At 33.6% G+C, this 13,557-nt stretch overlaps 1 protein-coding gene across 1 annotated transcript in view; it reads left to right on the top strand.

Annotated features, from left to right (window-relative positions):
• The window catches only part of COG5 (component of oligomeric golgi complex 5), a 353,574-nt gene that overhangs the window by 153,026 nt on the left and 186,991 nt on the right, over window positions 1-13,557 (top strand). The window contains exon 7 of the mRNA XM_020984583.2: window positions 9,126-9,256. Within this exon, the coding sequence (XP_020840242.1) occupies window positions 9,126-9,256 (131 nt within the window). The remainder of the gene's footprint in view (window positions 1-9,125; window positions 9,257-13,557) is intronic.

The raw sequence follows: 13,557 nt of genomic DNA on the forward strand, positions 1-13,557 counted from the left end.
TAAGTAAGTCACTTACCTCCAAATGAGTTTCCTCATCTTTAAAATGAGGGTGTTGGGATACATCACCCCTACATCCCTTCTAGCATTAAATCCTATGAACCTCTAAAACGAGGTGGTATGATTAAGTGGACTTTACATCAGAACATCTGAATTTGAGATCTGCCCCTCCTGCTTCCTAACTTTGTAATATTGAGGACTGACTAATTTCTCTAAGCCTCAGATATCTCACTTATAAAAGAAATAACACCTGCTCTTTCTAGCTTATTGGGTTGTTGTAAGGACTAAATGAAATACTAACCTATGAATATATTGTGTAAACTATAATGCTTATTCAATGTAAGATAATATTTCCATTTCTGCTATTATGACTGCTTTTCTGAATTTTGAAAGCACATTGAGATTCCAGGAGTACATATAGCTAAACCATAATTTCTAGGTTTCCTTTGTCTCATAAGGCGTCTTCTACTTACTGCTTTTTAAAGTCAGAGTTTAGAGCTGGAAGGGTCTGAAAAAACATCTAATCCAATGTTCTAGCACATGTCCTTTACCACATTCATGCCAGTAGTCATCCAGTCTCTTTTTAACCATTTCCATCATTAGAGAATTTACCATTTCACAAGGCAGCTCGTTTCATTTTTAGACAACTCTGATTGTTATAATACTCTTCATGTTGAGCCAAAATCTGCCTCCTCCCTACCTTGTATTTTTATATGTGTGTGTATACAATAGATAACATTTACATATGCTATATTATATATTATATATGATATATGTATACATAGTAGATACACATCTCTGAAGATGGCTGTCACTTCCTGTAAGTGTTCCTTTCACAGGATGACCATCCCCAGTTTCTTATATGATATACAGTGATGACATTACTTTGCAAATCTTTTCTGGATATGTTCAGTTTGTCAAGGTCCTTAAAGTTTGTCACAAAAGAATCAGATTAGTGTACAGTAGAACCTTCTTTTTTCTATAATAACTAATTAATTATGCTTTAACTATTTTGGCTGCCATAGCATATTGTTGACTTATTTTGAGCTTTTGTTGCATCATACACATAGTAAGTGCTTAATCTCTATTTCAGTTGGATTTGGTTGAATTTCAGAATAGAGATACAATCCCCTTCTTTCACACCTGCCTCTCCATTTCTACTTCCACTGCAGCCACTTTAATTCAGTTGCCTGTCACCTTTATTTTTGGGCTCCCTTCTAGTCTTTTCCTTCTACAGTATATCCTTAAAACTGCCAGAAAAATCTTAGCCCAGTGTTATGATTGTATCACTACACTATCAAAAAACCTCCAGTGACTTTTCTGACCTTCAAGGCCTTTCATAATCTTGTTCTAACTTACTTTTCTAGCATTATTTACATATCATTCCCTTTTACAAATTCTGCATTCCAAATGGAATGGACTGTCTGTTTTTCTTATCCTATTCTCTTCCTACCCTTACTTGTTTTTATGGCTTTGCTTATATACCCTGGAATGGGGTCTCCCTCCTTCCATTTTCATATGTTGAATTCTCTCCCTTCAAGGCTATACTTACCTATCACTTCCGCCATGAAGCCATCACAGGAGCCTATGGCTTGAGAGTGATCAGATTTTCTTATAGCACTTTGTCTTGATCTTTCCTGTGATATATTACATTTTTTGCTTCTATTATTATTATTATTACTCATCAGTTCTTCCTATTAGATTGTAATATCCTTGTTAGCAAAGTTGTGTGTGTATCTATAACTTTGTATCTCTGGTTCCTAACATAGTGCCTTGTACATATTAGGCATTCAGTAAATATTCACTGAATTGAATTGAATTCAATTTTAGAAAAATTACTTTTCAAGTGTACAAGATCACAAATAAAAATGACCAAAAGATAGTTGGAGACAGGACAAAAGAATCAGTTAAGAGATGAGAACCAGAATTGTAGATTTGTAGATTTGCCATACTCTGAAACCACATGAGTTGATCAGCATTCTGAGGGACTATGCCCTAAATCTTTGCTTTTATGCTTCTCCATTCTTTCTGCTTTATTGTACTCATCCTGTTTTCTTTCAATTAAATTAAATTTAACTTGACTTTGTATTATACATTGAAGTTCACTTGCAATGAGCCTTTTGACTGGCTGTGGAGTCACTGAAAATTTTGATTCCTGCCTTGCCTTAATCACAGAAGATTCCCTAGAGTTATTTATTTGCAAAAAATGTTTCACTTCGTGGATTTAGCTTGCACTTGAAACTGTACTTAGCTTGAATCTCAAAAAGCTCTCTACCTGCTGTGATTACTGATGTCACTTGGTATCATTTCAAAAGAACCTTCAGTGGATTTCCTAACTTGTTTTGTAAAACTGATCTTTAATGGTGGAAATACTTCAATTGGCAGAATTAAATATCACAAAACATGGTAGAATTTTTCATATAATTTGGGTGAGACACTTGAAATAAAGCCATTGTGGAATACTGTAGAAAACCAAAAATATGTTGCTTAGATTTTAAAATGTTTATTATCATTTTATAAAATGTTAGAGCTATTGAATAAAACCTTATTAACTTAGATGCTATTCAAACTTTGATAACTGAATTGGTAATGACATTTATATTCCCAAGCTAAAACAAAATAATTTTATAAACATGATTTCAGAGGAAGATTGTTTAGCCTTCCCAGATTAAAGAGAGAAAGCTCTTTTCAAGGTTCGTAAAACACAGAGCTCTATATTATGAATTCTTATCATTGCCATCTCTTTTTATATAAATAATTTGCTAGTAACAATTGGGCTAATCATGCTGAAAGGCAGCCTTAAATAGTGGCTAGAGAGCTGGCCTTGCAGTGAGGAAGACCTGTGTTCAAGGTCTCTGTCATGGACTGTGCTATTGTAACTTAATCTCTCATTCAACTCTCTAAGGTTTGAAGTTGCAGAGTATGTCTGCATTAGTAGGACTTTCCTTATTAGGACTTCTCTGTGCCAATGAAAACACTGGTCTGGTCCCCCCCAAATATTATAGTCACCTCATATCATCATTAGTCCCAAGATCTTGCCATTACTTCATTAGTATTTAGTTTGTATTACCTTGTACACTTGAAATGGTAAGACCCTTTATCAGGATCTCAGATTCATTTCCAAATAACTGTTTTCTTTAGCTTTATTCCTTTTCTCCTCTTGTTTCTTATTTATGAATGTACTTTTATGTCAGTGAACAAATTGAGCCCCTACTGCTCAGTTCTGTGCTAGTTGTTATGGAGAACACATACCGATAGGGAAAGTTTCTGTAAATGTGTGGGTACAGCGTGAGCAGAAGTAAAACTTAGTATGATGTGTTAAGGAAGCTGCAGTAGCAAGGAGTCCAACCTGACTGGCATGCAAGGCTTATCTAAAGGTGTACTACTTGATTATTGTGAAAATTTGGGAATGCCAAACTAAGGAGTTTGGATTTGTAGTGATAGGCCATTTTAAATTCTTAAGTAGAGAAATTATGTTTTAGAAAGATTTTTGGCAGTTGCATATTGAGTGAATTTGATTGGAAGGAGATTAGAAGCAGGAAAAACATCTAAAAGATTGTTGCAGAAATTTGCTTCTGTGAGATAATGAGGGGCTAGACTAGGGCAGTAAAACTGGTATTGAAGAAAAAGGGAATTAACTGAAAGCAGAATTAACTGAACTTTGTGTTTGACAAGATAGATTGGAAAAAGGAGAGTTCGGAGTCAAAAATGACTTGTAACTGTGCCATTAAAAGTTTTATACCTCATTCATGTGCATCATGCCATGTCAGTATAATATAATCCAAACCAAACATCAATATAGAAGAGATATTGGAAGAGATACTACCAATATCAAGTAAAGTATTTTTCTACCAGAATAATAAGTGATATCATTCATTGGATTTTTTTTTTTATAAATTTAAGCAGCCTACACTTTTCATTTATTCTACTTCTTCTTTTACTTTGACCTGTAGAAGAATAAGAAGTCTTTTGGATTTTGGTATACATCTTCTGTTCTGTAAATTAAACAGGACTTTTAAAAATGTTACTTAAATTGTCGAACACCTAAATGTCTTCTGCTCATTATTTTCTTAAGAATAATATTTTAATTTTGACACCATTTTTTAGATATTCACTTTTTCTCTAGTGCTTTTCCTGACACCTTGAGTCCACTTTCCCTCTAATCTTTATTTCTCTGACCTTTAAATTGCTTGCCTCATTGTCTATCCAGAATTATGCTACATTTCCATTTCAGGATGCCTTGCCTTAGTTCTAATTTCAAAGGGCAAAGTTACATTGCCCGTGGAAACATTAAGAAATTCCAACCGCTTGTATTTGTCACAAATCATCAGTTCTTTTCTTTTCTTTTATTTCTCAAAAAACTTTTTCAGTACTATTTCATATAACCATCTTAAAGAAGACTCTTTCTTAGCCTGGTTTTCCTTGATGGGTCTGGCCCATACATAATAAATATTGTTGCATGGAGGGACATGGTATTCTTTATGTTTTATCAATGCCTAGGTCATAATCATTATTATTCTGTCATAGAGGTGAAAGAATTCTTAAATGTACGGTGATCTTACCAGCCATCATAGATTTAATTATCATCTCTGTGTTAATGATACTCAAATCCACCTATCCAGCCCTAACTTCTCTGTTGATCTACAGTCTCAAATCTCCAACTTCTTTTTAGATATCTTAAACTGGATGTCTAGGACATCTTAAATTCAACATATCCAAAACTAAACCTATTATGTTATCCCATGAACCCTCCCACCTTACATATTCCTTTGTTACTGTCAAGGGTACTATCATCCTTCCAGTCCCCCAGGCTTGCAACCTAGATGTCATCCTTGACTCCTCATTATCTCTCAACCTCACATCAGTATGTTGCTAAAGTCTATCAATTTCACTTTTTGTGTCATCTCTAAAATATGCCTTTTTCTCTCCTCTGATACTGTTATCCCTCTGGTGAAGGCCTTTATTACCTTAGGCCTAGATTATTACAGTAGTCTACTGATGAGTCTACCTGTAGAACTCTCTCCTCACTCCAGTCCATCATCCATTTAGTGATTGTTCTAAAGTGCAGGTCTCACCATATTACCCCCCACTTGCCACTCAATAAATTCTAGTAGTGTCCTATTAACTTTATGTTTCAAATTAAAATTAAATTAAGTTAAATTCTTAATTTGGTGTTCAAAGCCCTTTGTAACCTAACATCCTCTCCCTAACTCCCTACACACACACACACGCACACCCCTTTCCAGTCTTTTTACATTTTATTTTCCACCATGTCCACTTCAGTCCAATGATGCTGGCCTTCTTTCTGGTCCACAAACAAGACATGCCCATCTCTCAGCTCTGGGTATTTTCTCTGGCTGTATGCCTTACCTTCTTATCTGCCTCCTCCCTTCCTTGGTTTCCTTCAAGTCCTAACTAAAATTCCACCTTCTACAAGAAGCCTTTCCCAGTCCCTCTTATTTCTAGTGCCTTCCTATTTGTTAATTCTTTACCATTTATGCTATATATAGCTTATTTGTACATATTTGCTTGTCTCATCCATTAAATTGTGAGTTCCTTGTGGGCAAGGAATGTCTTTTGCCTTTATGTTCAGTTCTGGGAACTCTGATTTTTTAAGGACATTGATAAGCTAGAGAATCATTAAGGAGGGCAACTGAAAAAAAAATATGCAGGAGGAAAAAAATCCATAAATCTTCTGACATCCCTGCTGTGGAGGGACCAAATCTTGTATCTCCAAAGTCTGGTCTCTGTCATGGATGACACCAAATCTTTGCAGTTCAGAGTGGGTCTCCTAATGTAAGGTTCATGTGATGAGCAGGAGCAGCACCAGCAACATCAGAACCATAGCATAAGTGATGGTTTTTTGGTAGTCGGCAATTTTTCTTCAGATATCAAGATCATCTGCAGTGAAGCAGCCAAGAGGTCATAAGCCTGTTGCATGCAGCCTGTCCTGGGATCTAAGACCATATAGATCATAAACAGCTGAGCTGGGAATCAAATGTATTTCCATTGATTCTAAACCAATAGTTCTTGCCACTGTACCAAGGCTGCCCATTACGTTAAAAAAACTAGCTTTTCCCAGCATTGTTCTTTAAAGTATAGTGAGATTAAAAACAATCAGAACAGAATTTTAGGTACCTTGCATACTCCAGAACTTACACTATTGGTAAACAATTATTTGCTTCATCAGTAAAGCAGTGCATATGTTCAAAAACTATTTTATTAGGCACCCACCTTAATGCTGTCAGTTTGTCTCCCAAAGTGCTTAACTCATCATCATTTTTATTATTATTCAACTTTTGTGTAAAATTTCATGTTGAAAAGGTATTGATTAGTTTTACTGTTCTGTATTTTGTTAAATAATGTGTACTTAGCCCATATTTCCTTATTCTCTTCACTTTTCACAGATATATTTATCAGATTGCTTAAGATATAAATAAGAAACTTTTAAAACATACTCTTTATTAAGAGAAACATAGCTTTTCAGTGTGAGTGGAGTTAATCATGGATGATGATCATTGATTGTAATAATTAGAATTTTAAGAAAAGAGTTTGTATGGTAACATGGATATATCTGTAGTCAGTGAAAGATATTTTTTAGGTTGTAAAGGAATTCCCAGGTCAAAGTGAATATTAGGAAACATAAAGACCCCCTCCCAAGTGTAATTATTTTGGAAAAGCACATTCATCCTTTTTAAATTATTCAATTGTTAGACCAGTTGGGATCATATAATTTAAAGTTGAAAGGGATCTCATGAGTTATCTAGTCCACCTTCAGTTTAGAATATATATGTGTGAACACATGTGATGAAATGTGTAAATACATACTCACATAACCCAGAGTATAAACTTAGTTTCTCTTAACTTTTAAGTGACTTTTGAAGTTTATTCTTATTGATGTGTAGCAAAGTTGAGGTGCAAAAAATCCATTTCAAGTCCCTCTATAGTTCATTGTTGATGTGCTATTTCTTTAAGGCATGGTAAGATAGCTCAAGGGTGGATATTCTTCTTTTGCTTAGTTTTTCTGGAAGACAGTATTCATTCTTGCTTCATCAAGCAGTAAAATTCAATAATAGCTAACGTTTTCCAATTATCTACCACAATATATCCAGACTTTTAAAGCATGTTGTTAGCTAACACTGGTTATGCTAGTATGAGCTATATTCTTAATGATACTGTAAATTAAAAATACCTAAGTTCTTTTGTATGTGTATGTATCAATAAAAAGCCATCATAATAATCAGTCACTCCCTCAGTGAGCATTGGAGGCAAAAACACAAACTCTGATTTTCAAGATAGGGGGGAGAAAGAAAAGGGGAAGAGATGCAGAGACAGAGACACAAGACTGAGGAGTGTTCAGGGAAAGTAAGAGGAGAAAGTGTCATGAAAACCTAGAAGGGGGACAGTAGCCAAAAGGAGAGGATGATTGACAGTGTGAAAGGCTATAGAGAGATCAAGAAGATGAGGAATAAGAAAAGGCCATTATATTTGGCAATTAAAAGATCATCGGTAACTTTAGAGAGAACAATTTCAATTAAATGATGCATTTGGAACCCAGATTGCAGAGGGTTTAGATATGAGAGGAGAGGAAGTGCAGGTACCTTAGTATTTCAAGGAGTTTAGCTAAGAAGTGGAACAGAGATGTAATACTTTTTTTATGAGAGAAAACATGCATTATCTTCTTTAGTAATTGATAACAAGTACCTTAAAATTTGTTAATAATGTTTATTTTTTGTTTTTTATTCAAGTTTTATTTTTAACTAATAGAAGTATATTTTCTCTTCCCCCTAATTGGGGAAAAAAGCAAAATAAATTCCCTCATTGGTCATGCTTAAAAAATATGTTTCCTTTGGCACTCTGAATCTATCGTATCTCTGACAGGAGGCAGATGGCATGCTTCATGTGCGTTCTCTGGAATCATTATCACTATGATAAACTCAATAATAATTGTTTAACTTTATACGAATTTGACTCACTTCTATATGTATTTGAGAAAGACAGCCTTTATCAGAGAAACTTGCTGTAAAAAGTGTTTTCCCAGTTTTCTGCTTTCCTTCTAATCTTGGCTACATTGTTTTTTTTTATGCAAAACCTTTTTGATTTAATGTAATCAAAATTATCCATTTTACTTCCTGTGATCCTATCTCATGTTTGATCATAAACTCTTTCCTTATCCATAGATCTGACAATTAAATTGTTCCATGCTCCCCTAATTTGCTTACGATGTCGCCCTTTTTGCCTAAATCACGTACCCATTTTGAGCTTATCTTGGTATAAAGGGTGAGATATTGATCTATACCTATTTTCTGCTAAGCTGCTTTCCAGTTTTCCAAAAAGTTTTTGTCAAACAGTGAGTTCTTGTCCCAAAAGCTTTGATCTTTAGGTTTATCAAACACTAGATTGCCATGGTCATTTAATACTGTGTATTCTGTACCTAACCTATTGCACTGATCCACCACTCTATTTCTTAGCCAGTAGCAGACTGTTTTAATGATTATTGCTTTGTAATACAGTTTGAGATCTGGTACACCTAAGACACCCTCCTTTACGTTTTTCTTTTCATTGATTTTCTTGATCTTTTTTTCTTCCAGATGAATTTTATAATTTTTTATTGCTCTATAAAATAAATTTTTGGTGGTTTGATTGGTATGGCACTAGATCAGTAAATTAATTTAGGTAGAATTGTCATTTTATCATATTGGCTCGGCCTGCCTTTGAGCATGCAATATTTTTCAGTTATTTAAATCTGACTTTGTTTGTATGAAAAGTGTTTTGTAGTTATGTTCATATAGTTCTTGGGTTAATTTTCTTTTCTTTTTAAAAGAAATGTCTCTAGGCTGAGGGAGGAATAAAGGGGGAGAGCTAGAAGATGGAAAAGCCAGAAATATCACCATAAATATGTTTTGAAAAATAGATTTCATATTACTTTGACATGCTAATAACTATAAAGATCTGCTAGTCTGAAAAAGAACTTTTGTTTTTAACATCTATTTTTAAATGGAAAAAAATTAAAATTAATTATAATTTGTATAATTTGAATGTTACATGTGATAGTAAATGTTTTGATATATTTATATTGTTCACTTCTAAAATTTTTAAATATATGTTTTTGTTTTTTTTTCAAACAGATTATCTTTCTCAAGGAATTGATCTCTCTGGAATAGAAGTAATAGAAAATGATCTACTTTTTGTTGCAAGAGCTCGACTTGAGGTTGAAAATCAGGCCAAACGTTTACTTGAGCAAGGAGTGGAGACTCAGGTAAAAAACATGATTTAAAGTTTTTTAAGGAAACAGAAGGAAAGAAGGAAACAAATATCTATTAAGCATCTGCTTGTGCCACGCACTGTTCTAAGCACTTTACACATATGCCCATTCTTAGTCCTACTGACACTAAATTAACTGAGCCATTAAGAGCTTTCAATTATAACTTTCACATTGATTTAACTCCAGATTTTAAAATTACTATATAGTATTTCAGAATTAATAAATTTAAATAGATTCAGTGTCTGTGCTTCTATGTTTTGGAGGAAATAAAAAAAATAACATGCAACTTTTTATAAAAGTATACAATTCCAAAAAGATTTTGCTGTGTGCTAGATATGCTTACTGTTGATTGATAACCTTTGAAACACATTTCAATGGTTAGTAGACTGTGACTTTTGGGTATTATTTACATATTAGCTCTGTATATAGATGATAAGAGAAGGTACCTTTTGGTGTCTTCATAATAGAAGATATTTCTCTTTTAATGAGGGGCCTTCACATAATTGTATAAGAAAACATTTCTCAGCATGCTGGAATAAAAACATCCTCTCCAAACTGCCATGTCACCTTAAGATAAGGTAACTTTCTGATTTAATGACTCATAATCTTTGCTAGTAGAGTCAGATCCATTGGGTAGGATTTATAGGGTAGCTGATTTAGCCTCAGTAGAAGTAATTTCAGGAAGAATTTCCTAATATTCCGAATTGAATATTGAATGACAAATTCTATTTGTTGAGAATATTGTAGACAAATTGTTTCCCAGAGAGGGTTTTGTATTAAATAAACTCTAAACTTTTTTCTAATTCTAGATTTTTTTCATAAGATTTTGTAATGAGTATATATTTTAAACCATTATAGCCTTTTGCCACCAGGTTTTTGTGCTTGAAAAGTAAGACACATGTTTATTAACCTGTGGACTCTTGATTTTCTTGTTGTGAGAATAGATTTACATCAGTTAAACTTCAATGTGAAAATATTATAATCAATATTGATATTTATTTGTGTTATCTGTGTCCCATTTTTCATTACTTATTATTTAAGTAGTTTAGGATTAAATTGTTTCAGTTATTATTTTTCTTGTTTTTTTTAAAAGCAGTTATTATCTTTACTTTGGCAAATGAATGGTCAATTGACTCTAGGCAGTTGATTCTGGGATAACTTCCACATCAATAACAAAATCTTGATCTATTCTATTAAAATGTATTCTGTTTCATTTTCTTGGTGTTATTTGGTACTCATAATTATTTCTTGTTTTTTTTTCCCCTTCAACAACACCCTTACTTATATTAAAAATGCTTTCACTATGTAATATTGAATTTTTTTGTTGCTATTTATGACTTTTTAGAAAATAGAAATAGAAACAAAATTTTATTGTAAAGTACAAAACCAAAAGCCCAAGCATATTTGAATCATGTATTATAACATTCTCTTTGCTTTTGTATTTGTATTCCCCGCATATATGTCCCTGCTTGGCAAATAGGCCTTGATAAATGCTCATTTTTTCATTCAAGGAATTGCTACTGAAATTCTTCATTTTCCCTGTAGACTTATAGCATTAGAAATAGTTTCAAGAACAAGGAGGTCTAAATAAAAGATACTTTAGAAATAGAGACTGATTTCAGTTGGTAGTCCCAGAGGTCAAAATTGACTCTGCTTGATGAATTATCAGTTGACATTCAAAGTTAAAGCAGAACTGACAAACTTAAGGAAAATTAATCTTACTTAGTTTGAAGAATTGACAGTTTTATTAGATGTTTCAGACTATCAGGTTAATCAAGACATTATTAGAGTAGATGGCTACTGTTTGTTAGCCAATGACCTGTTTCCAATCAAACTGGGGCTTGTTTGGAAGAATTGTATTAGTACTTAATTATATTAAAAGCAGAAAAAAAATGAAGGTATAATGATGAGATGTTACTGGATTTGCTGCCTAGATTTGGTAATAGAGAAAATAGTTTGCTTTAAATAATGATGTATGTGCTAATTTTTCTAGAGAAAAAAAGAAGTAAAAAAGATAGTTTGTAAAAGATAACATTTCTTTTTTTAATTAAATTTTTTTTAGTTAGCAAAAAGTGTGCTTTCTCTACTCTCCCTTTTCCCTTCCCCATTTGAAAGAAAAAGAAAAAAAAAACACTGTTAGAAACAAGTATAGTTAAGAAAACAAATTTCCACATCAGCTATGCCCTCCAAAAAGTCTCATTCTGTACTCTTGAGGGTTTTTTCCTCTCTCTAAGGAGGTAGCTGGCATGTTTCATTATTAGTCCTCTGGAATTGTGATTGGTCGTGGTGCTGATCAGAGTTCCTAAGTCTTTCAAAGTTGTTTGTCTTTAAGATATTGTTGTACTTGTAGAAATTATTCTCCTGATTCTGTTCTCTTCACTTTGCATCAGTTCATGTAAGTCTTCCCAGATTTCTGTTAAATTGTTGCTTTCATAATTTCTAACAGCATTTATATACTATAACTTGTTTGGTCTTTCCCCAATTGATGAGTACCTCTTTAATTTCCAATTTTTTTCCACTTCAAAGAGAGTTATGAATGTTTTTTATTTAGAGTCCCCTGCTTCTACCCTTTAGGACTAATCCCTCCTTTAATCTCTCCTCCTTCTAACTGCCTCTTCTCCCCTTTCCCTTCTATTACCTGTTGAGTGAAATGTATTTCTGCATCCATCTTTATCCATGTATGTATTATTCTTTCCTTTTCTCCTCCCATTCCATTCTTCTTTTAAGATCAAGATGTAACAGGACCACTCCAAGGTCTCATCTATATAGACTCACTCTATAACCCTTGATGATGATAGAGATTAGAGGGGACACATGTATGATCTCTATATATTAAAGTGTAGGCAGTTTATCCCTGTTTAGGCCCCTTATGATTGTTTGCTCATAGTTACTTTTTTCATTTTTCTCTTGACCCCTGTTTTTGCACTTCAGAGTTTCTATACAGGTCTAATCTTTTCATCAGGGATGCCTGACAATCTTCCATTTCATTAAAAGTCTAATTTTCTTCCTGAAGGATTTTACTCATTTTCATTGGTTAAGTTTTTCTTGGTTGTAAGCCTTTTGGAATATTGTATTCCAAGTTCTCTGCTCCTTTATCCTGAAATATTTTGTCCCTTAGCCTTCCAGAATATCATATTCCAAGCTCTCTGCTCTTTTATGTTTACAGATGCTAAATTTTGTGTGATCTTGACTGTTGCCTCTTGGTACTTGAGTTCTTTCTGTCTGCTTGCAGCATTTTTTGTTTGACCTGGAAGCTCTGGATTTTGGCTTTAATGTTTCTGGGGTTTTTATTTTGCTGTTTCTTTCGGGAGGTAATTGATGGATTCTTTCTGTTTCTACTATATCTGATTCTAATAGATTTGGGCAGTTTTCTTTAGTGATTTCTTGAAATATAACTAGCCTTTTTAGGGGGAGTCATAGCTCTTAGGGAGTCCATTGATTCTTAAAATTTTCCTTTCCAAAATGTTTTCAGGTCAGTTTTTGTTTTGAGATAATTTATATTTCCTTCTTCTTCTTCTTCTTTTTTTTTTTTTTTAGTCTTTTAACTTTTTAAAGTATTTCTTGTTTTCTTGTGGAGTCATTAGTTTCTGTTTGGTCCAATCTGTTTTTTAGAGAGTTCGTTGCTTGGGCAGGGTTTTATGCATCTTGTGCCAAACTGCTGTTTCTCTTTTCAAATCTTCCTTTCGTAACTCCCATTTGTGTTCCCATCTTTTCTTCTAGGGCCCTTATTTCTTTTATAAAAATATTTTAAACTATCTTTTACAACTCCTACTGTGCTTCTTCCAGGAATTCTAGTTGAATTTGTGCCCAGGCTGTGTTTTTCTTTGAGGATTTCTTTGTAGATGTTTAGAGTCATTCTTTTATATGGGTTGGTGTCTAGAGCATCGCTGTCGCTATAATAGTATTTTTATTTAATGATAAAATTCTTTTTGTTTTCTCATTCTTAATCTAGACTACTTCTTGACTGTGGACTTTATGTTCAGGATAGGCTTTGAACATTTCTAGAGAAACCATTTGGGCTAGTTCTGATGATGCTTCCTTGGGATATTGAGTGTTATATTTATTATTCCAGTATTTCAGGGACTCTCAGGCTAGGGACCTGCAACCTTTCATTGTTCCAACCCCTACCCTCACACTCTGCCCCCAGTCTGATTTCTGCAAATTCTGTGGATTTGGGTCTGAGCGATAGGCTGATGGGCTCATCTTATTTGGTGTTTGATTAGATTGCTTCTAGACTTAGCCATTATTAGTCTGCAGGAAAGCTCTGCTCATTCCTAGTAGCAAAACTGTGGGTT

Source organism: Phascolarctos cinereus, unplaced genomic scaffold (genome assembly GCF_003287225.1).
Source record: "Phascolarctos cinereus isolate Bilbo 61053 unplaced genomic scaffold, phaCin_HiC Scaffold_1;HRSCAF=81, whole genome shotgun sequence".
Classification (NCBI taxonomy): domain Eukaryota; kingdom Metazoa; phylum Chordata; class Mammalia; order Diprotodontia; family Phascolarctidae; genus Phascolarctos; species Phascolarctos cinereus.